At 34.6% G+C, this 22,370-nt stretch overlaps 1 protein-coding gene across 1 annotated transcript in view; it reads right to left on the bottom strand.

Moving 5' to 3' along the window:
- Positions 1–678: 678 nt before the first annotated feature.
- The window catches only part of LRRK2 (leucine rich repeat kinase 2), a gene marked incomplete at its 5' end in the record, with an annotated part of 147,424 nt that continues 125,732 nt past the window's right edge, over positions 679–22,370 (bottom strand). The window contains 10 exons of the mRNA XM_079714150.1: positions 679–1,288; positions 1,908–1,975; positions 4,004–4,216; positions 5,463–5,615; positions 9,106–9,290; positions 11,300–11,372; positions 12,622–12,815; positions 14,302–14,496; positions 17,934–18,034; positions 19,271–19,441. Of these exons, the coding sequence (XP_079570276.1) occupies positions 1,167–1,288; positions 1,908–1,975; positions 4,004–4,216; positions 5,463–5,615; positions 9,106–9,290; positions 11,300–11,372; positions 12,622–12,815; positions 14,302–14,496; positions 17,934–18,034; positions 19,271–19,441 (1,475 nt within the window). The 3' untranslated portion in view covers positions 679–1,166. The remainder of the gene's footprint in view (positions 1,289–1,907; positions 1,976–4,003; positions 4,217–5,462; positions 5,616–9,105; positions 9,291–11,299; positions 11,373–12,621; positions 12,816–14,301; positions 14,497–17,933; positions 18,035–19,270; positions 19,442–22,370) is intronic.

Raw genomic sequence — 22,370 nt, 5'->3', positions numbered from 1 at the left:
TTACTAAATGGGCTAGTTATTCTATCATAGGAAATTGTTTGAAATTATAAATATTGGCCAGGGCCAACAGATTTACCAAAAATGTATTTTCTTAAAGCAGAAATGACACTTAAATGGTTACCTAGGTACTCGGCCCTGATACTCCTACCATGGGAATTTATTTAAACAATTTAAGTATAATTTAGAAGACTAGGTTAACAGGTAACCATTATAGCTAAAGCTCCTTTCTTCTTCAGCAAACTGGTGTGTTACATTCTTGTCCCAATGGTCTTGGTGGGAGCTGTAGAATTCTATAATTCTGAAAATAGAGTTTCTACCTGAATGATGTAGAACTTGCAGGGTCACAAATTTAGGAAAAAGAAGAGTAGAAACATTTGGAGCGAAGAAGATTAGGAACAAGTAGCCAGTGGTCAGGCTTAGCAGTTAGAATCAAAATTAAAACATAAAAATATCACTTGAAGGATTGAACATCTTATTTACACCAATTATAAAACTTCAGGGTCCCACATTCAAAGGCAGAGTTGTAATATAGGATAAGAGAGTGGCTATGTCTTTCTTGGATAGGAGGATTTTGACAATATGTTGGTTTCTTAACAGCACGTTTCATGGCATTTCCTTTTAGATAAAGTGAAGTTGTATGAGATGCACTACTTGCATCAGGAACAAAAAGAACTCATGTCCCAACAAAGGGCTTTATTAGTGCAAATTCATTGACTATTTACAAGCATATATGATAACTTCATTTAAAAGCAATCTAAGAAGGAATGTATTACATGTAAAATTGTTCTAACATTTTTATTCTATTTTATAGAATATCTAGAAAGTAGTCCAGCAATAGACCTGTCAATCACAGAATGTAAAATAAAGTTTACCTTCATTATGAGTAGCAAAACAAAATTTATCCACTTTGTAAATTTCAGTACGAGTACTGCAATTAAGTACTTTTTCGATTTCCTGTCATTACTTAATCCACAATATTAATTAGGATATATAAGAAACATTAATTTTATACATTTTTACAAAATAAAACCTATAAACATTCCTTCATATACACATTAGCAAACAGCAAGTAGTGGAAATACTCTTTTTATATGTAAACATTTTTTAAAGACTATTTACAAGATAATAATTTTCCCATCCAAAGACAAAGATTTCCATGATCCCTTTTATTCAACAGATATTCTTCTCATTTTTTCAGCTAATTCTTTTCTCACTCCAATATGTTTTTCTAAATTTTTCACTTCATGTGGAAGATTGATGTCCCAAACAGACAAGCAGGACTGTATCTCTAGAAAATTAAAAAACAAATCATGTTTCAAAGTTCTGCCATGAGACATTTTTATTTTACTTTTTGTTAATTTATATTTAGTTGCCTTGGACAAATGTGTGTGTGTGTGTGTGTATATGTATATGTAAATAATGTACTAAATTATTGCCATTCATAAGAAATTACATTTGGAAAATGTTTAAAATACATTCTATAATGTATTTTGTTCTATAACTATTAAACTTTAATAAGTGTGGATCTTTAATAACCTATAACACTTCATTTTCTGAAAGAAATAAAGATTTTTCAAACACTGTTCAAAATCAGACATAATATGGATATAGGTAATATGTAAGGAAAAATATCCACATTTAGTTTAGGTTTGAGCTAGTTCTCATTTTATAGTGGTTGATATCTCTATTTCACCTGAAAAATAAATACTTAACACTGCTAAATCACTAAAACTTAATTTTAAAGATTTATATCTAAATTATTTGCACTATAAAGAAGCTACCAATTAAAAATGCCTAAAGTTTTATAGCATATGTAATATTTACTGTAAATGTATAAACACATAATATGTTATAATCATTCACATCATTGCACTCTGCTTGGAATACAGTATCCTATTAAACATTACCTTTTTGATGTTGCATACCTTCAATACTCTTCCGGTTATACCCCAAAACCAGCATGACATTTTTAAGGCTTCCTTTATCAAAAAATAAAAGTTTTCTGTTAAAACAGTATAATAAGTTGGACTTCAAAGAGTACAACTGTTCATATTTAAGACACAAAAACCTTGGAACTTAACTTACAATTCCACTATTTATGAGATCCCTCAACTATACTGAATAAAAAATCTCTCCAAGATGACGAGAAATTTTTTTAAGTTAGAAAATTTGTAATCTACTTCTTATTATCATTCTTATTAATTATGAATCTGAGAAAATAGCTTAACCTTTCTGCAAAATGGGTTCAATATTTATACAGTACCCCTCCAGCCAAAGTTATATGTTGAAGAGATAGTGTATGCAAAAGTGCTTTGGATACTATAAGGCACTGGTCAAGTGTGAAGCATCTGGATAGAGAGTTGCATGGACAGATAATCTAGTGATACCCTGTACCATAACCATACTTTATTCTCAAGTCATTCAATAATTTATTCAACAAATATTTATCAAAAGCCTCTATGTACTAGGCCCTAGGCTAGGTCATGGGAATAAAAGGGAACAAACACAAGCAGAGCCAACCCACATGGAGTTTACGGTCTAGTGAGGTGATTAGTTACTACTCAGTAACTAAGTTAACCAGGCAAAAGATGAAACAGCACACATAAAACCTTGAGGTAGGGTGAAGCATAGTATTTAAGAGGGACTGAATGTTCTTCTAGACCAGAAAGAGCAGAGAGGAATATGGCAAATGATAAGGGCTAGAGAGCTACAGTGAAGCCAGATCATGCCATACATTGTACATTATGTTTAAATTATTTAAAAAATCAATAAAACCCATTGAAATCTCACTATAATGTCAGTAATGAACAACCATTTGGATCCCAAAGTATTGGGTTGGCCAAAAAGTTCGTACGGAAATGAACTTTTTGGCCAAGTCAATACATACGAATTAAATGAAAGGATACAACATCCTTGGTGAGTAAGACTAGAGGGACGACCCCCTGCACACCTACTACTTTGCTGGTGTGGACATGTGTCCTGGTAGTCACCAGTCACTAGGAGCACCTCATTCTAACTCCTGTGCAACTCTGACACCCATTCATGGAAAATGGATGAGGTTGAGGAGAAACATTTGTCTCACCCCTTAATATATTCCTGTAAAAGGAATTTACTATTCTCTTTACCCTGTTAAACATTTTACTTCTCATTTGCTAAAGCTACATTAACTCTAGTTTTGCAGAACTTAACCCCATTTTTGTGATAAACTCTATATATACTAAGTCTATTCCCTAAAGCAAATAATTAGTCAAAAGAAGATAGTTAAGTGTGAGTATCATGTGCTATCATGATTTTTTCATACTTAAGTAGAAAAGGAGTAACAAGAAAAAACATAAAAGCTTGAGTAAAACATAATAATTTGTCAATATTTGTAGATTGTAAAGTTCAGCATATATTGCTATAAGAATATAAATTTATTTATAAAATGAAAAACTAGTAGGAAGCTTAAACTATGATCAAAATAAACATGTTTTAATTTCTTTGGTCAAAAACTTTAAAATACTCAACATTATATGTTTTTGTCTTAATTATAAAGAACAAAGAGAAAGTAAGACCCAAATTTAGTGTTCAGTTAGAATAATCTGCTTCTCTTATGGGACTAAAAACATCTATTCCCTCCGTGTTTTTTTGTTTTTTTTTTGTGGTACGTGGGCCTCTCACTGCCGCGGCCTCGCCTGTTGCGGAGCATAGGCTCCGGATGTGCAGGCTCAGAGGCCATGGCTCATGGGCCCAGCCGCTCCGCGGCACGTGGAATCCTCCCAGACCGGGGCACGAACCCGTGTCCCCTGCATCGGCAGGCGGACTCCCAACCACTACGCCACCAGGGAAGCCCCCCTCTGTGTTTTTAAGGGGCCTATTCAAAATACATCCTGCAAAATTTCACTGTGAATTTCTGAGACACTTCAAATGACATTGGAAAGTGAAGAGAAAACTTAAATTTAAAATAAAAACATATTTTTATAGTCAGAGAATATGAAAAAAAAAAGATCTAAAGGAAGGAAACTTGCCTAACTGTGCAGTCATCATGGCCCTAACAGAATCACAAAAGCTGTGAATTATACAGATGATTCGACGAGCTGAAATATCAAGGAGTAAGATATGCCCCCCGCCAGTCCCTATCCAGAGGGCAGTGTTCTTCTGGAGGCAGAGAGTTTTCACTCTCCCAGAATAAGACATTTGGTGTTTCACTTCCTTGTTTGCTTTGACCAGCTCCTCCCTAAAAACCATAAGGAAAGTATGCATTAATACTTTTTTCAGAAATAAAGAGATAAAATAAATGTGTGTCTCTCTCTGTATATACAGACACACACACACACATATATAACATTTTAAATTATGAATACATGACAGCATACATTACATACTATTAAAATCATACAGAACTAATTTTGCTAAATACATAATGTCAAAGAGCCACATTTCACTACATAAAGCATAAATGATCAAAGATAACACAATTGCCTCCTAACTTCAAGAAATTCTGAAATAAATAAGACAGACACAATTTTTAGTAATAAGCCTATGTAATCCAGCAAAAAAAGAACCAATTTGCCCAATATGAAGGGAAAAAGTTAGTTTCAAAAGGTTTTTATGAAGTCTGAAATTTATAGAGGAAAATAAAATTATAATCATCTACATGTAAAAGATATGAATACAAACAACTGAATTTTTCACTGAGCTAATGAGTAATTCATGACAAAAATGAGGTATCCAGAAGTAGAAGAATTGTAATAATTTTAGAATTTCAGAAAGTAAGGGACCCTTTACCAGGCAGAACTGTCGGCTCTTCTGAACATAAATCTCCTCACCATCCAGAGAAAAACTAAGAAGGCGTTAGGAAAGTAAACTCTGAAATCTCATTTTATGGATACAGTATATAATCTAAATGTTCTCCAGCAGAACAAAACTATGAAGTAGCTAGCAAATAAGGCTGGCAATGGTCCTGTGTGCCAGCAGCAGCAAACAAGGGATGTGCTTGATGGGAAGTCTCCGAGACACTGTATCAGACTGAGCACTGCGGTCTCAGTCTGGCATCTTGATCTTCCCTCCTTAGTGCACAGGTCAATCTGGTACATTTTTTCATCCATATTTTATATTGTTTTGTGACTTTTTCTTTGTAATACCTTGAGGAAACCATATCTATTATGTGCCTATTTTGTTTTCAAAAATGAAATTTGTTGGATACCAACGGATGGTGCTGAGAAGTATTAACAATTTTGTTTCTGAGGGTGTTTTTTTTTTTTAAACATTTTTCTATTTAGAAGTAGAAAGGAAGAAAAATAAGCCATACTTCCTCTCTCTGTGAAATCTGAAGTGTAAGGACTGCTGTTACAGGCATAAAATAAAGAACCAATGACACTGTACCTACAGTCAACAACATATCATACACTTAAAAATTTGTTAAGTGGGTAGGTCTCATGTAGTATTCTTTTCACAATAAAATTTTTAAAAAATTAATTTACTTTAAAAAGTGCACACAGTCTATCAGTTCACAGAGTTTTTCAGTCTTCTTGTCCCACACTTCCACAAATGGGCTATTTTTCTTAGCAACATAAAGAGCTGTGTCTACCACCACTGCTATGATGTTGGAATCACTGAAAGATGCATAAGAAAACCTAGGGGGAAAGAAAAGAATGTCATTTCATTTTTCTAGTATTTCAAAATATAATACAACCTTATTATGTTAGCTCTTAATGCATATAAAGGATTAACACTATTTTGAAAAAGAAACAGACTAGAGTATTTGGCAATTATTTCATATTATCCCCTAACCATTCTGGATAGAATACTTTGCGAACAAAAGTCCAGGACCAGAGAGCTCCACAAATGAAATTCTACCAAATATTTAGAGAAGAGTTTTAACACCTATCCTTCTCAAAATATTTCAGAATATTAGAGGAAGGAATGCCCCTGAATTCATTCTATGAGGCCAGCATCACCTCAATACTAAAAACCAGACAAAGAAAACACATAAAAAAGAAAATTACAGGCTAGTATCACTGATAAACATAGATTCAAAAATCCTCAACAAAATATTAGCAAACCAAATCCAACAATATATTAAAATGATCATATATCATTATCAAGTAGGATTTAACCCAGTAATGCAAGGATTTTTCAATATCCACAAATCAATCAGTGTGATACACCACATTAACAAACTGAAGAATAAAAACCATATGATCATCTCAATAGAGGCAGAAAAGGATTTAGATAAAATTCAACATCCATTTATGATAAAAACTCTACAGAAAGTGGTCATAGAGGGAACATATCTCAACATAATACAGGCCATATATGACAAGCACATAGCTAACATCATTCTCAATGGTGAAAACCTGAAAGCATTCCCTCTAAGATCAGGAACAAGACAAGGATGCCCACTCTCGCTACTTTTATTCAACATAATACTGGAAGTCCTAGACACAGCTATCAGACAAGAAAAGGAAATAAAAGGAATCCAAACTGGAAAGGAAGAAGTAAAACTGTCACTGTTTGCAGATGACATGATTCTATACATAGAAAATCATAAAGTTGCTACCAGAAAACTACTAGAGCTCATCAATGAATTCACTAAAGTTGCAGGATACAGAAATCTGTTGCATTTCTATACACTAACAACAAACAATCAGAAAGAGAAATTAAGGAAACAACCCCATTAACAACTGCATCAAAATGAATAAAATAACAAGGAATAAACCTACTACAGAAGATAAAAGAGCTGTATTCAGAAAACTGTAAGACTCTGATGAAAGAAATTGAAGATGACACAAACTGATGGAAGCTACACCGTGTTCATGGACTGGAAGAATTAATATTGTTAAAATGACCATACTACCCAAGGCAATCTACATATTCAATGCAATCCCTATTAAAATACTAATGGCATTTTTCACAGAACAAGAACAAATAATTTTAAAATTTGTATGGATATACAAAAGACCTGAATAGCCAAAACAATCTTGAGAAAGAACATAACTTAAGGAATCACACTCCCTGACTTCAGACTATATTACAAAGCTACAGTAATCAAACCAGTATGGTACTGGCACAAAAATAAACACATAGATCAATGGAATATAAGAGACCAGAAATAAACCCACCCACTTATGTTCAATTAATCTACAACAAAGAAGGCAAGAATGCACAATGGAGAAAAGACAGTGTCTTCAATAAGTGGTGCTGGAAAAACAGGACAGCTAAATGGAAAAGAATGAAATATAGAAGATTCTCTAATAGCATATACAAAAATAAACTCAAAGTGGATTAAAGACTTAAATGTAAGATTAGGTACCATAAAACTCCTAGAAGAAAACATAGGCTGAGCACTCTTTGGCTTAAATTGTAACAAAAAAAATTTTTTTGGATCTATCTCCTAAAGCAAAGAAAATAATAGCAAAAATAAACAATGGGACCTAAGTAAACTTAAAAGCTTTTGCACAGCAAAGGAAACCATCAATAAAATGAAAAGACAACCTACTGAATGGAAGAAAATATTTGCAAATGATACGATTGATAAGGGGTTAATATCCATAATATATAGACAGCTCCTATAACTCAACATCAGAAAAAACAAAAAACCCAATTAAAAAATGGGCAGAAGGGCTTCCCTGGTGGCGCAGTGGTTGAGAGTCCACCTGCCGATGCAGGGGACATGGGTTCGTGCCCCAGTCTCGTGAGATCCCACTTGCCGTGGAGCGGCTGGGCCCGTGAGCCATGGCCACTGAACCTGTGCGTCTGGAGCCTGTGCTCCGCAACGGGAGAGGCCACAACAGTGAGAGGACTGCGTACCGCAAAAAAATAAAAATAAAAAAAAAAATAGGCAGAAGACCTGAACAGACATCAAAGAAGACATACAGATGCTCTACAGGCACATGAAAAGATGCTCAACATCATTAATCATCAGAGAAATACAAATTAAAAACACAGTGAGATATCACGTCACACCTGTCAGAATGGCTATCATCAAAAAGACCACAAATAATAAATATTGGCAAGAATGTGGAGAAAAGGGAAACCTCATACACTGTTGGTGAGAATGTAAATTGGTGCAGCCACTGTGGGAAACAGTATGGAGGTTTCTCAAAAAACTAAAAATAGAACTACCATATGCCCCAGCAATTCCATTCCTGGGTATTTATCCAAAAAAAATGAAAACACTAATTTGAAAAGATACACACATCCTAATATTCATAGTACCATTATTTACAATAGCCAAGATATGGAAGCAACCAAAGTGTCCATCAACAGATGAATGGATAAAGAAGATGTGGTATATATACATATACAATAGAATAATACCCAGCTATAAAAAAGCATGAAATTTTGCCATTTGCAACAACATGGATGGACTTAGAGGTTATTATGATAAGTGAAATAAGTAAAAGAAAAACAAATACTGTTTGATATCACTTCTATGTAGAATCTAAAAAATAAAACAAACTAGTGAATATAACAAAATAGAAACAGACTCACAGATACAGAGAACAAACTAGTGTTTACCAGTGGGGACAGGGAAGTGGGGGAGAGCCAAGATAATGTTAGGGGATTAAGAGGTACAAACTACTATGGATAAAATAAATAAGCTATAACGATATATAGTACAACACAGGGAATATAGCCAATAGTTTATAACTATAAATGGAATATAAACTTTAAAAATTGTGAATCACTATGTTGTACCCCTGAAACTTATATAATATTGTAAATCAACTATACCTCAATAAAAAATGAAAGAACAAAGAAAATTATACAAAATACATGTGTTAAATCCATATCTTTAGTAAAATAATGAGTTCATGCCTCTCAAATTCCATGTTTAATTTGATACAGAGATAATGAAAATAATAAAAATTTAGATTGATAGATACTACTAAAATTACTATGAGTTTTCATATTTTATCCCAAATGTGATTAGACTGGGTGATTTTTTAATGTTCCTCTGCTTTCTAAGTTCTATAATGAATATTTAAATTTACAATAGAAAAATAAAGTATGCATTTTGAAAGATCTTTGTTTGGGATTATCGATAGCATTATTGACTTGATTATAAAGAATAAACATGAAAAAAATGGTAAATGAGTTGCATAGATAAGAATAACTTACAGCTGATTTGTCCTGGTCTCAATCAGTTTCTGAATGGTGAAATCATCAGAAAACGAGAAAACTTTTGTACCACATCCTCCCCACATAATGTTTTTTTCGGTTGAATTCATGGATTCACTCAAACACATCAGTGGAGTGCTGACATTTCCTATATTGAGTGTCTTCAAAGGAGCAGCTCCTTTACACTTTGCCAGAAAGAGAAAACACATTCAGTAAATTGAGTAGCCACAGAATGAAACAGTATAAAATTTCAGCTTTCTAAAAACTACTTTCCCATCTTAAATGGTTAGAGATATTAAAATAAAAATTCAGGATACATTTTTCAAAGGACTTATAAATTTAATTCAAATGGTATTCAATGTGTTATCCTTATAACCAATCTCTTCACTTCTCCATATAAAAATTGTACAGGAAGTAACCTAGGGATTATACTATAATTACTTCTTTGTCTCTCATTAGATAATAAGCTTTTTTGATAACAAAGAGTATGAATGGGTAGGATGTTGAATGACTAGATAGAACCACAGATGAATGATGGATGGAGAAATTAATTCTTTAATGATAAATGTGAATCTTAATAACAGAAAGTCAAATGATTTCTTCAAGGTTAAAGAACAGGTTAACCTCCTAGAGAAATGGAAATAAAAACAAAAGTAAACAAATGGGACCTAATGAAACTTAAAGGCTTTTGTACAGCAAAGGAAACCATAAACAAGAATGAAAAGACAATCCTCAGAATGGGAGAAAATATTTGCAAATGAAGCAACTGACAAAGGATTAATCTCCAAAATATACAAGCAGCTCATGCAGCTCAATATCAAAAAAACAAACAACCCAATCCAAAAATGGGCAGAAGACCTAAACAGACATTTCTCCAAAGAAGATACACAGATTGCCAACAAATACATGAAAGGCTGCTCAACATCACTAATCATTAGAGAAATTCAAATCAAAACTACAAAATCACCTCACACTGGTCAGAATGGTCATCATCAAAAGATCTACAAACAATAAATGCTGGAGAGGGTGTGGAGAAAAGGGAACCCTTCTGAACTGTTGGTGGGAATGTAAATTGATAGAGCCACTATGGAGAACAGCATGGAGGTTCCTTAAAAAACTAAAAATGGAACTACCATACGACCCAGCAATCCCACTATGGGTATATACCCTGAGAAAACCATAATTCAAAAAGAGTCATGTACCACAATGTTCACTGCAGCACTATTTACAATAGCCAGGACATGGAGGCAACCTAGGTGTCCATCAACAGATGAATGGATAAAGAAGATTTGGCACATATATATAATGGAATATTACTCAGCCATAAAAAGAAATGAAATTGAGTTATTTGTAGTGAGGTGGATGGATCTAGAGACAGTCATACAGAGTGAAGTAAGTCAGAAAGAGAAAAATAAATACCGTATGCTAACACATATATATGGAGTCTAAAAAAAAAAAAATGGTTCTGAAGAACCTAGGTGGCAGGACAGGAATAAAGACACAGACATAGAGAATGGACTTGAGGACACGGGGAGGGAGAAGGGTAAGCTGGGATGAAGTGAGAGAGTGGCACTGACAAATATACACTACCAAATGTAAAATAGATAGCTAGTAGGAAGCAGCCGCATAGCACAGGGAGATCAGCTCAGTGCTTTGTGTCCACCTAAAGGGGTGGGATAGGGAGGGTGGGAGGGAGGGAGACTCAAGAGGGAGGAGATATGGGGATGTATGTATATATATAGCTGATTCACTTTGTTATACAGCAGAAACTAACACACCACTGTAAAGCAATTATACTCCAATAAATATGTTTTAAAAAAGAAAAAAAAAAGAAAGAACAGGTTGGTAGCAAGCCAGACTTAAAACTTGTTTCCCTTGTTTTTTCCACAATGTATTTATAAGAAATTATCTACTTCCCTTATATAAAAATGGAATTATTTCCATCCCTAACCTTATAAATCAGATCTCATTTATCAATTCATCCTTGGTTAGTTCATATAAAATATACAGTTAATCAGTAAGTACTTATAGAGAATGTACTGTGTTCAAGACTTCCTGAAGCAAGAGAAAGATAAAAAGCAGAATATATGATCCAGAATCTCAGGGAGTTTATAATCAGTTAGAAGGAGGGTGGTGATGAGTAAACGTAAAACAAAGAACTTAAATTTTGGTGCAGAATGCGTTCAACATTTACCTTAACCGTTTTATCTTCAAAAATTGCTAAGTTGCCATCAGCAGTTCCCACTAAAAGGAATTTTTTTTGCTTGCTAAAAGAAAGAATGTCAAAATTGTTACAAAAATAATGCTTATATTGACCAAGATGGTCTTAACATTCCACCTACCTTAACTAAACTTAGACAGGTTTCTTCCTGATTATTGGCCTCTACCTCCTTTTCCTTATAGCATTTACTTGAGAAAACTTAAATTGCAACTTCTTTCTCTGCCCATTTAAGATGTAGAGCTTCTTCAAGTTTTACAACTCAAGAATGTCTTTCTCAAGGATTTGGGTGCCCTCTCTGAAATGTTATCAGGAAGGATGGCACCCCTTCTCCCATTCTTTGTGGGACGGTAGGAGCCTACTTCAATAAGCAACAATCAGCAAACACGGATGACCTAATCACACTGACCCTCCCCCTCCCCCAATGTCCTCCAGTACTTTTCCACTAGCTCATTACAGGGTTTAAACACTCTCCCACCTTTTATTTCAGCAGAGCTGAGTCCAATCCCTCTCCCCTATTGCACTAATCTTAAATATAAAGTCTTGCTTGCCTATTTGACTTCACCTGATGAAATTTCTATTTGACAGTATCTAAATAATTTCAACTCCAAAATTGCCAGTGGAGTTTATATTTTAGTCACCAGAAACTTGGACTTCACATTTTTCTAATACTTTTTATTTTCCAGTACTGACTTAAACCAGAGAAGTATATGGTGCATAATCTAAATGGCTCCTGAAAATCATACTGCCCCAAATATTACAGCAACTAACGTGTTACACCTGAAATTCTGCCATTTCGATAAATTCCTGAGATAAAATCCTTTCGACTGATAATGGTTAAGCCATTTCACTATTGACAACTTCTGAATTCATCTACTGAAGTTATTTTCCAATTTGGTAGTTAGTTAAGTGATATGCTTTAGACTGGCATATAACAGTTTACTGATATACATGTATTCAAAGTAAGAATGAATGAGAACTCATTTTTGAAGAGGCCCTACAAAAATGAACTGATGTGCTGAGTGGTGAAGAGTTAAGAGCCATAGTTGAGATAAAACCAGGAGCAAGGCTGGAAGCCTGAAGAAATGACTGACCTATATTTTAACTGTCTCAGCTTGATCTGTATACAGAAAAATACAAATATCTTCATGGCCTCCTATAGTTCCCTCTAATATATGCAACCAATGGGAAAATGTTAAAAATGAGCAACCTTTGTTGATACTGTAACAATTTTGCACACAATTAAGTCATCTAAAAGATTTGTAATTTTCCCCCAATGGTCAAAATCACTACCTTACCTTTGCTTGGAAGAGGAATTGCAATACAAGCAAGTAACAGAATCAGTCATCTTTTCAAGAGTATGCCTCTTTCTCTCATCTTCAGTATTGATGACGAGGAGCATGCCAGACTGTGTTCCAGATACAATCCAGCTTTCCTTTTCAACAGGAAGATGCACCAAGGCTAGGCACAATATTCTACTATCAGTAACTTCCTGTTAAGAAAAGAAAACACTCTCTAAAGGACTTGGTTCTAGCTTAAGTGACTAGAACTTACATAGAATGAAAATATTATGTAATCCACATACTTAACTCCTTTTATTTTCTTGGTTTTCATTTTTAAAACAATGCCAATTTTATTTAACTTTCAACAATAAATGAGTTAACTGGCCAAAAAAAGAAAAAAAAATGACTGTCTAGAATGCAACTGAAACTAAAATTTAAAAATTGAAAATTATTTCTCAGTATCATTTCTCACTCCATCAAAATAATATAAGAAGATTGTTCAACCTTAAGAATAATGTTTAGGTACAACATTTCTTTCAAGGCAACAGTCAAAATATAAGCTTTTTTAAGTCTAGAAATTTACCTTATATTTCCCAATATAATTTATTGATCCATCTTGCAGAAGCCATGCCGAGATCTCCTCTATCACCCACCCCCGGCTGCTCTGAGTGTTGGCTTAGTAGAGCTCAGAGCTGCACCCTTCACTACCTTCTGCTGGCTTGTTCAGAAATGGTTGGGAGGTTATGCCACCCCTACCCTTGGGCAAATTGCAGCTGATGACTGACTGATAAGTGGGAATGAAATACTGGACCCCTTGCCTGATGAAGGGATAAATCTGTGCCGTTATTCACATTCCAGAGTTTCTTGTGGGTAAAGACTGAGGCTAGACTTCCTCAGACACTACCTTTTCTTTTTTTTTCTTTTTTTTTTTTTTTGCGGTACGTGGGCCTCTCACTGCTGTGGCCTCTCCCGTTGCGGAGCACAGGCTCTGGACCCGCAGGCTCAGCGGCCATGGCTCATGGGCCCAGCCGCTCCGCGGCATGTGGGATCTTCCCGGACCGGGGCACGAACCCCTGTCCCCTGTATCGGCGGGCGGACTCTCAACCACTGTGCCACCAAGGAAGCCCCAGACACTACATTTTTGCTAAGCTTCTTTCCCTGATCTATGTGGCTTCCCATACCTCCTTAAAAGTTTCTCTCTCCTTGAATCACTCATATAAGATTCTCTGTTTCAGGCTGTGTTTCTAGCATTCCTGACCTAAGACACACATATACTGTGATTTTAAAACAAAACACACACTACTTCATTTCATGTGAATACACTTGTTCTAACAGGAAGCTAATTTAATAACACTCCTGTATTATCTCTTATTTTATTCCCTTGTAAGTAACTTTTTTTTTTTTTTTAAAGAACCAGTCACTGCAGTCCACTTGAAAGTCATGGACACCCTTGGGAATCTCACGGGCCTGGTTCTTGGCTGGGCCCCTGACAAAAGGTTCTGCCCAGCGGCTGAACCCAGATAGCTGTGTCCAAAACCAAATGCCAGTTCTTCAAATCCTCCCCCAGCCCCAGATGGACCCTTCGCACCTGCACATTGAGTACCCCTAAGTAATTTTCAATTGGTACATGCTTTAAAATAATTTGCAAAGTGAGTTTTCTGGAGTTTCACTAATTTAAATGGTATTTGGACTTACCGCAGAAGTGTATCTTTCTGTATTTAAGTCAAGAAAGGAGAGCTGTCCTTTGTCAGTGTGCCCACAGCCCAGCCAAATGCTTGCATTCTTGCTGTTATGATTCATAGCAACCATGCATTCAACAGTAAAGTTTTTAGGTATTGATATATGCCTCATCAGACAGATTAACTCAGCTGAATTCAAAATGTCAAAGACCTGAGAAAGTTTAAAAAATAACAAAATAACATACATCAGGTTAACACATGCCCTCTTGAAAGATCATATCATTATGCATAATGTAGTATTAAATGTTACAGCACTAAACCTAAATCTGTTATTTAAACTGTGACCCATTCGGAGCAACAAGATTAACAATCAAACTATAGATATTAAGATAATACTTATTTTTAAACTGTGCATGATACATGCACTTTTGTACATATAGTATGTTTTGTAACTTGAAAAGAAAATCTCAAAAGTGTCAAATGAACAGAAATTTAGCAGAGTCAGGAGCTACTCTTCATTCAGTTTCATACTGCAGAGACGCATCATGTTGAAGATAAACTTTAGGGCGCACAATAGAATACACCTTCTACCAGTTGAAGGGAAAAGACATTTTGATTTTGGTAACAAAACTCACAAATCACCTCTAGATTCTGTTTTTACATTTTTCCTTCAAGCACTAATGAACTAAAGAGATGGCAGAGAGCCAGTGTAAGGAAACAGAACCAGGGGTCAGGAAAATGGAATTAGAGCCCTGTGTCACAGCCACTTACCTGCCATTCACAAGGCCCCAAGAGAGTGCTCCATTTCTCCCAGTGACTCATCTGACAAAGGTGATGAGTTTATCCACCTTGCCTAGTACACACTGTATTTTAAAGACTAAACGGGTATGTGAAAGTTTCTGAAAACTGTCATGTGCTAAAAAAAACCGTCAAGATTGTTATGTAATCTGTAAAATACAGGTGAAGTATAAGTGAAAATTAAAAGAAGAAAAAGTAAAACAATAATTAAGCTCTGGAAAATTTTGCTTTGATAAATTTTTTTAAGTCTGTGTAATTAACACTGGTAGCAACCAAAATTAAAAAGCCAGTAAGGCAACTAGTCAAGATAATTATATGATGTTTGATAAAGGCAGTGTATACATGTCCTCAGCTATTTCTGAGTAGGAAATTTAAAATTGAACAAAATTTTTCAATGAATTATTATACAAAATTGAGAGTCCACAACATAAAAACAGCTCTTATTTTGATCTATTAAAATCTGTTTCATTTAAAACATAGTAAGAGTTCTGTTTCCAATAATATGGTGGAAGAGGTTATTTGGACAAAACTTCCAGCTGAATACAACTTAAAATGCTGAAGAAATTATTTCTTTAATCTCTTAAAAACATTGAAGATCTGACAACACAATTATTTTTCTAATCTCTTAAAAACATTAAAGATCTGACAACACCATATAGAATTCTATATGGCCAAAATATTAATGAAAGACAGAATCCAGAGAGGTCAGATGAACCCTTAAGCCCAATTTTCCCTTTAGGCATTTGTCTATTGAAGCAAAATTGATGTGTGGTTTTTAGTGCCTTGTGAGGCCAGTGGGAAAGAGTTAAATCTATGGCCTGCCCAAAGTGGAGAATGTAGTTAATGGTCTTGTTCCCACAAAACTAGGATCCCAAAAGGACTGCATATTTAGAATAAATGAGAACCAGAAATAAAGCCACTCTACACTCCCACTCTCACTAGTTTATAAGAAAAGTTGCCTTGGGACTTTACAGACACAGGGGGAGAGAGCAAAAGAACCCTGAGAAACTGTTTATTAATTAATAAGCTTGCTCTCAAGATTTGTAGAGCAGATTCTCATCACTTGGGTGATTCAAAAACATCTCAAGCCAGGAATTGACTGTAAAGCAATTTATAGCAAGATAATCCAGAAAAAGATGTGCAAGACCTATATGCAAAATTATAAAACTTAATTGAAAGACACTTAAGAAGACCTAAATACAGAGATAACCCATATTCAAGAATAGAAAGACAATATATCATAAAGATATTGTCTACAGATTCAATGCAAGTCTAATCCAAAGCACAATAGAATTTTTCATAAAAGTTGACAAAGTGATTTAAAAATTTATATGGAAAAACTAGACTGAAGAACAGCTAAAGCATTCCTAAAGGATAAAAATAAGGGGAAAAGAGACTATTATAAAGCTTCAGGAATTAAGACAGGATTGTACTGGAGGAAGAACAGGTAAATTGACCAGTGGAAGAGAATGTGTGTGTGTTTATCTTTGAGTGTATATTACAGAGTGGAAATGGAAAATAAAAAGATAAGTAGAAGACAAAGGAAGAAACAATTTCATAGATGAAGCTGGAAAAATTGGTTACCCATATGGAAAAAAGGAAATTGGATCTAGATAAAAATGTCATTTCCTGATGGATTCAGAACTTAACTATTAAGAGCAAAACTTTTAAACATTTTGAAGAAACCATAGGTAAATATTTTGTGACTCTGAGAGAGATAAGGACCTTTTAAAACAGGACCCTAAAATTAATAACCATAAAAAGAAGTATTGTTAAATTTATCTCTATTAAAATTAAGAAATTCTGTTAATCAAAAGGCACTCTTTAGGAAATAAAAATGCAAACCATGAATTGGGAAAAGAAATTTGCAATATATATAACCAGCAAAGTTTTAGTATACAATGTATAAAGAAGCGCTTTTTAAATTTTATTTTTACACAAACAACTCAATGGAAAAATAGCTAAATAATGAACAGGCATTTTCCAGAAGAGGAAACACATATATGACCAATGAATATATAAAGAGATGCTCATCTTTATTAGTAATTAGGAAAATGTAAATCAATACACAAGACTAGATCTATTTGGAAAATATTAAGAAGTCAGATAGTACAACGTTTAGGGAGAATATATTTAAAAAAAAACAGCTACCCTAATATACAGGTGATGGAACTGTTAAGCTGGTACAACTGCTTCAAGAAATGATTTAGATATTCCCATATCCCATGATTCTGCAATTCAACTCCTGGTTAGATACCACAAAGAAATTCTGATACAATTTGCACTAGGCGACATGTACGACCACACTCATAACAGCACTATTTATAATAGCAAAAAACTAGAAACAATACCAATACCCACTGATATGATCACGGGTAAATACATTGTTGTGCATTCAAACAATGGAATGGAACAGTAGGGAAAGTAATCAACAGCTATGTTCAACAACATGAATGAAGCTTACAAAATAATGTTGGGAGAACAACTGAAAAAACTCAGAACAGCACGTGACTATGATTCCATTTTAAATAAATTATGAATGCAGGAAAACTAAACTGGGTAGTAAAATCATAAAAAGAAACAAAAACAATGATTATCATGAAAGTCAGGAGACTGGCTACATCTATAGGGAAAAGGGGGTGATGCAATCAGAAAGAGGGCATATGTGCGTTTCTGGGGTGTTGGCCCTTTATTTTGTGCCTGGGGTAGTGAGGAGATAAAGGAGTTTTGCTTTATAACTGTTTTAAACTGTGTGTGTGTTTTTATATGTTTGTATATATATTTGAATATTACATATATATTTTTTGATGTTCTGAACAAAATATTGATAAATTTTGACTACACAAATACCTGGGCAGAAGTAGGTCTTTCTTGAGGATTTTCTTTCAAACATTTTTTAATTAACTTCTCAACCATAGGCCATGGGGCACAACCATATTCTTTAACTGGATCTAAAACATTAAAAAACATATTACGCTTAAACACTGGACAAATCAGAACAATTATTTTATTTCTTCTCAATGTGTATGAGAGGTCCAGACATTGCAAAGGAACCACTGATGTCTATAATCCCATATATATCATGAATCTGCTTATCACTCTTAAAGCTAATTTTGTTAACTGTCTCTACTAGAGACATCAAGAATGAGTTCTTAATTTTTACAGTATAAAAAGAGACACAAATACCAACTGAATAAAAATAGATTTTCCTTTCATACCTTCATTTCAAATAGACTTTGAAAACACTTTTGTTCATATAATAGACTTCTTTGCAAATACTTTTTATTTTAATATTCAGTGTAGACAAGCATTATTTAATCCATTTAATCCAAAGTGACCCCCACAGTCACTTTGTGCACATTTGGTTTTTTTATAAGAGGTATGCCATTTTTCTGATTGGTATAGAATACAGACCCGAAAACTTTCACTGGAAAGCTAACTGATAAAATGAGGGAGATGACCTAGATTGTGCACAAAGTTTAGTCGAGTAATAATAGATTTCCTTCTGTTGGGAATCTTTAAAGGTCCCCCAGAAGGAGATAGTTAAAGCTGTATTCCCTGTAGATGGAACATAGTATACACTCAAAACTTTTCTTAAATGAAAAGAAAAGCAGAAAATATGAGAAACAACTAAATATATTTAAAAGAATACTTTAGAATGAGAACTGAAGAGTTAAGGAATGAATGACAAAGCCCTAGAATTTCTTTAGAGCATGAGGCAAACCATTCAAAGTGAGATTTGATCTCATTAAATACTCAGTTACTAATTCTTACTAATATTTACTACTAAAAATTATTATTGTAAATAATTCAAGCTTCCATTCCTGCATAGAAATTATTTCACTCCAAGAAAATGAAAATACTCCAAGCTAATGGACACTTAGTAACTCCTTACGAGAAGACAAGTCACTAAACCTGGAGTTCTAATAGTATTTCCTTTTCTGAGTATTCTTCTAAATATAATATCAAATATATCAATATTTGGAATATTAAAAAGAAGCCCTATAACTTCTATCTTTCTCATATGATTTTATTAATATGTCACAGAATTTAAGAATATTCACGCACTAAAAATATTTTCAGCTGTGAAATGAATTACTATGCAACTACAATTAAATAACTTGGAAATGAAGCTGCTACTATTAAAAAATAATAATAATCTTTATTGTAGATAAAATAAAACTTACCAGGTAATTTTCCTTGTATTGCCAATTCATCAAACTCATTTGGGAACTTCAAACCCTCTGCTATTCTACCTCCAGTTGTCAAAATATCATAGAGTAGCAAACCAAATGAATAAACATCAGCCTGTTGGTTATAAATAACATTTCCTCTGGCAACTTCAGGTGCACGAAACCCTGAAAGTAAGCAGACATATTAATAAATATGCCCAACCCCAGAACTTATACACCCAGGGAGGTATATACTTAGGCATATGTGCTGATGAAGAGACAGGAAGATGAGTTCTAAACAGGCCACATCATCTCTATAAGAAGACATCTTAATCAAGTCAATTAACAGCCCTGTCCCAGGACATTTCACCCCAAGGTTGATCTTGAAGAATAATAAGGATAAACATTCAATAATAAATTATTAAGTGATACTTCATAATTAAATAAATAAAGCCTAAGGGGTGGGGGGGAAGTCTACATCATTCTTAATAATAACTATTCCCAGAGCAGTGTTTCGAACAGAGGAGGAGACAGGAGGGAGATTTCTAGACTTCACTACAAGTCACTTTAACCTGGCTGCAATATTAATGGCCTTATCATTCCAAGAATTGTGACTCTGCTCCTTGAACCCAACTGAACACTAAAAAGAAAACCTCGAATAAAACGAATAAAAGCCCTCTCTCTCAGGTGTAAGTTCATGCCTGAAATTCTCTTAAAGAAAAATAAAACCTTTCATTTTACAATAGAGATAAATCATTTTTAATCACTTCAGGGGAAAAAATAATTTCAACATTATCTGTAATAGTCAACAATCTAAGGAAAACCAACTATGTTCTATATATAAATATTTGAAAAATAAAAACATTAAATTATCACTTTTTTTTTTTTTTTTTTTTTTTTTTTTGCGGTACGCGGGCCTCTCACTGCTGTGGCCTCTCCCGTTGCGGAGCACAGGCTCCGGACGCGCAGGCTCAGCGGCCACGGCTCACAGGCCCAGCCGCTCCGCGGCATGTGGGATCCTCCCAAACCGGGGCACGAACCCGCATCCCCTGCATCGGCAGGCGGACTCTCAACCACTGCGCCACCAGGGAAGCCCTAAATTATCACTTTTTGACTATTAACTTCATGAAGATTAAAAACAATAACAAACCCAGAATGGAAAAAAGGTGCTCTAATTCAAGTTTTGAGGGAATTTTAATTGATAAACCTTTCTAGAAGGCAATTAGTATTTCAAAATTCAAAATATGCCTACCCAGCAATATGATTTTTAGAAATTTAATGTTTAAAAATTAGTTTCATAAATGGGAAATTTTTAATTTACAAGTCTATTAATTAAAGCCTTTCAATATATCAAAAAGTTAGAAAAAATTAAATATACATCAAGATATGGTTAAGTAAATTACTGAAATATTATGTAACTGTTAAAACTGATATTTGACACAGAAAGATGTCCCTGAAATATTAAGTAGAAAAAGAAAACAAAGACACAGAATTTACTATACAGTATGTATATAAAACACTCGAGCATATCTAAATCTAGATATCTCTTTGTTGCCAGAGTGTTATTATTTCCACTAATTTATTAGAAACACATCTTTTGACCTGCTCAATAGCATTTGCTGCTTTCAACTCACAACCTTATGTTTTGCAAATCAAACCTTAATTTAAAACATCATGGAGTCTTTCAACGAAAATGGGGAGGGGAGGGGGACTGAGGGCATCAAGACCTAAGCTACCAACATAACATTTAACTATCAATCTAAACCATAAGATCCTCCAAGCTACTCTACGTGTATCCTTATCACTGAGGACTGCCCTGGAAAAGCAACTGCAATTTCTTCAAAAAATTTTGCCTTATATTTCAGTATACTGGTCACCATAGTAGTAACAGGAAGAATAACATTTCAAGCTACTCAATGTATTCACCACTGAATTTAATTTGGGAAGAAAATGAACAACTTTTAATGTTACTTGTCACTGGAAGGTTAGAAATAGAAACATCTCCTGTCTGTTTACTAAAGGACAGTGTTGTCACCTGATCTAATACTGTGAATGATCTATGGTGGGTATGGACCATGCTACTGTACTACACAGATACGCTGTTTAGCACTGATGCCCCTCAAAGACTACAAATGTTAAGTACTAACTAAAATCCTAAATGTACATTGTTGTATTAGGCTGTTCAAATAAGTCATTTATTTAAACATGTATCACTTCTACTTCTAGGTAAGACAGAATAACAGGGACTAGACTTACCATTCTGCATAAAACAATGAAATAACTAGACAACATGGATGAAACTCTGGACACCAGGAAAATAGAGAGAGAGAGAGAGCAAACAAACAAGATGAGTTTTCTGAGTGGCCTTCAGAGGACAGGGAAAGAGAAGGCAAACAGAGCCTTCTGTGTTAAGAAGGGGGCCCCCTGTGTTAAGAAGACAGAGCAGAGGGCTTCCCTGGTGGTGCAGTGGTTGAGAGTCCACCTGCCGATGCAGGGGACACGGGTTCGTGCCCCGGTCTGGGAAGATCTTACATGCCGCGGAGCGGCTGGGCCCGTGAGCCGTGGCCGCTGAGCCTGAACGTCCAGAGCCTGTGCTCCGCAACGGGAGAGGCCACAACAGCGAGAGGCCCGAGTACCGCTTAAAAAAAAAAAAAAAAAAAAGAAGAAGACAGAGCAGAGAGTCCAGGAAAGCAAAGACAGCTAAGGAATGTGCCAGGCATTGTGCTAAACACTTTACATCTAATTTTTCACAACAATCCCCTACAACAGATACTATTATTAGGTACTACTGTTTAACCAAGGAAAGGAATTAGGTAATTTCTCCAGCCCTGGCTAGTAAGTGGTAGAGCAAGGATTCAAACTAAGACACTCTGACTTCATAGCCCAAGTTTAACAGAATCTAGAGAGCCAATAGTCATTAGGTCATATATATCTATCTCTAGAATCCACTGCGGTGCCTAGAATGTGCACCATTGAGAAAGATTAATTTAAAATATACATTTGCTCTTTTTATTTGAACATAAGTCTAAATGCTATTCATATTTACTCTCATAACTTTTTGTTTATATCACAGGCTAATACTCTCAAAATCTAGAGTAAATGCTAATCATCTTGT

The sequence above is a fragment of the Hyperoodon ampullatus genome (assembly GCF_949752795.1).
Source record: "Hyperoodon ampullatus genome assembly, chromosome: 11".
NCBI classification, from domain to species: domain Eukaryota; kingdom Metazoa; phylum Chordata; class Mammalia; order Artiodactyla; family Ziphiidae; genus Hyperoodon; species Hyperoodon ampullatus.
Note: the sequence above shows the minus strand (reverse complement) of the source record. Positions and strands in the feature narration are given on the sequence as shown.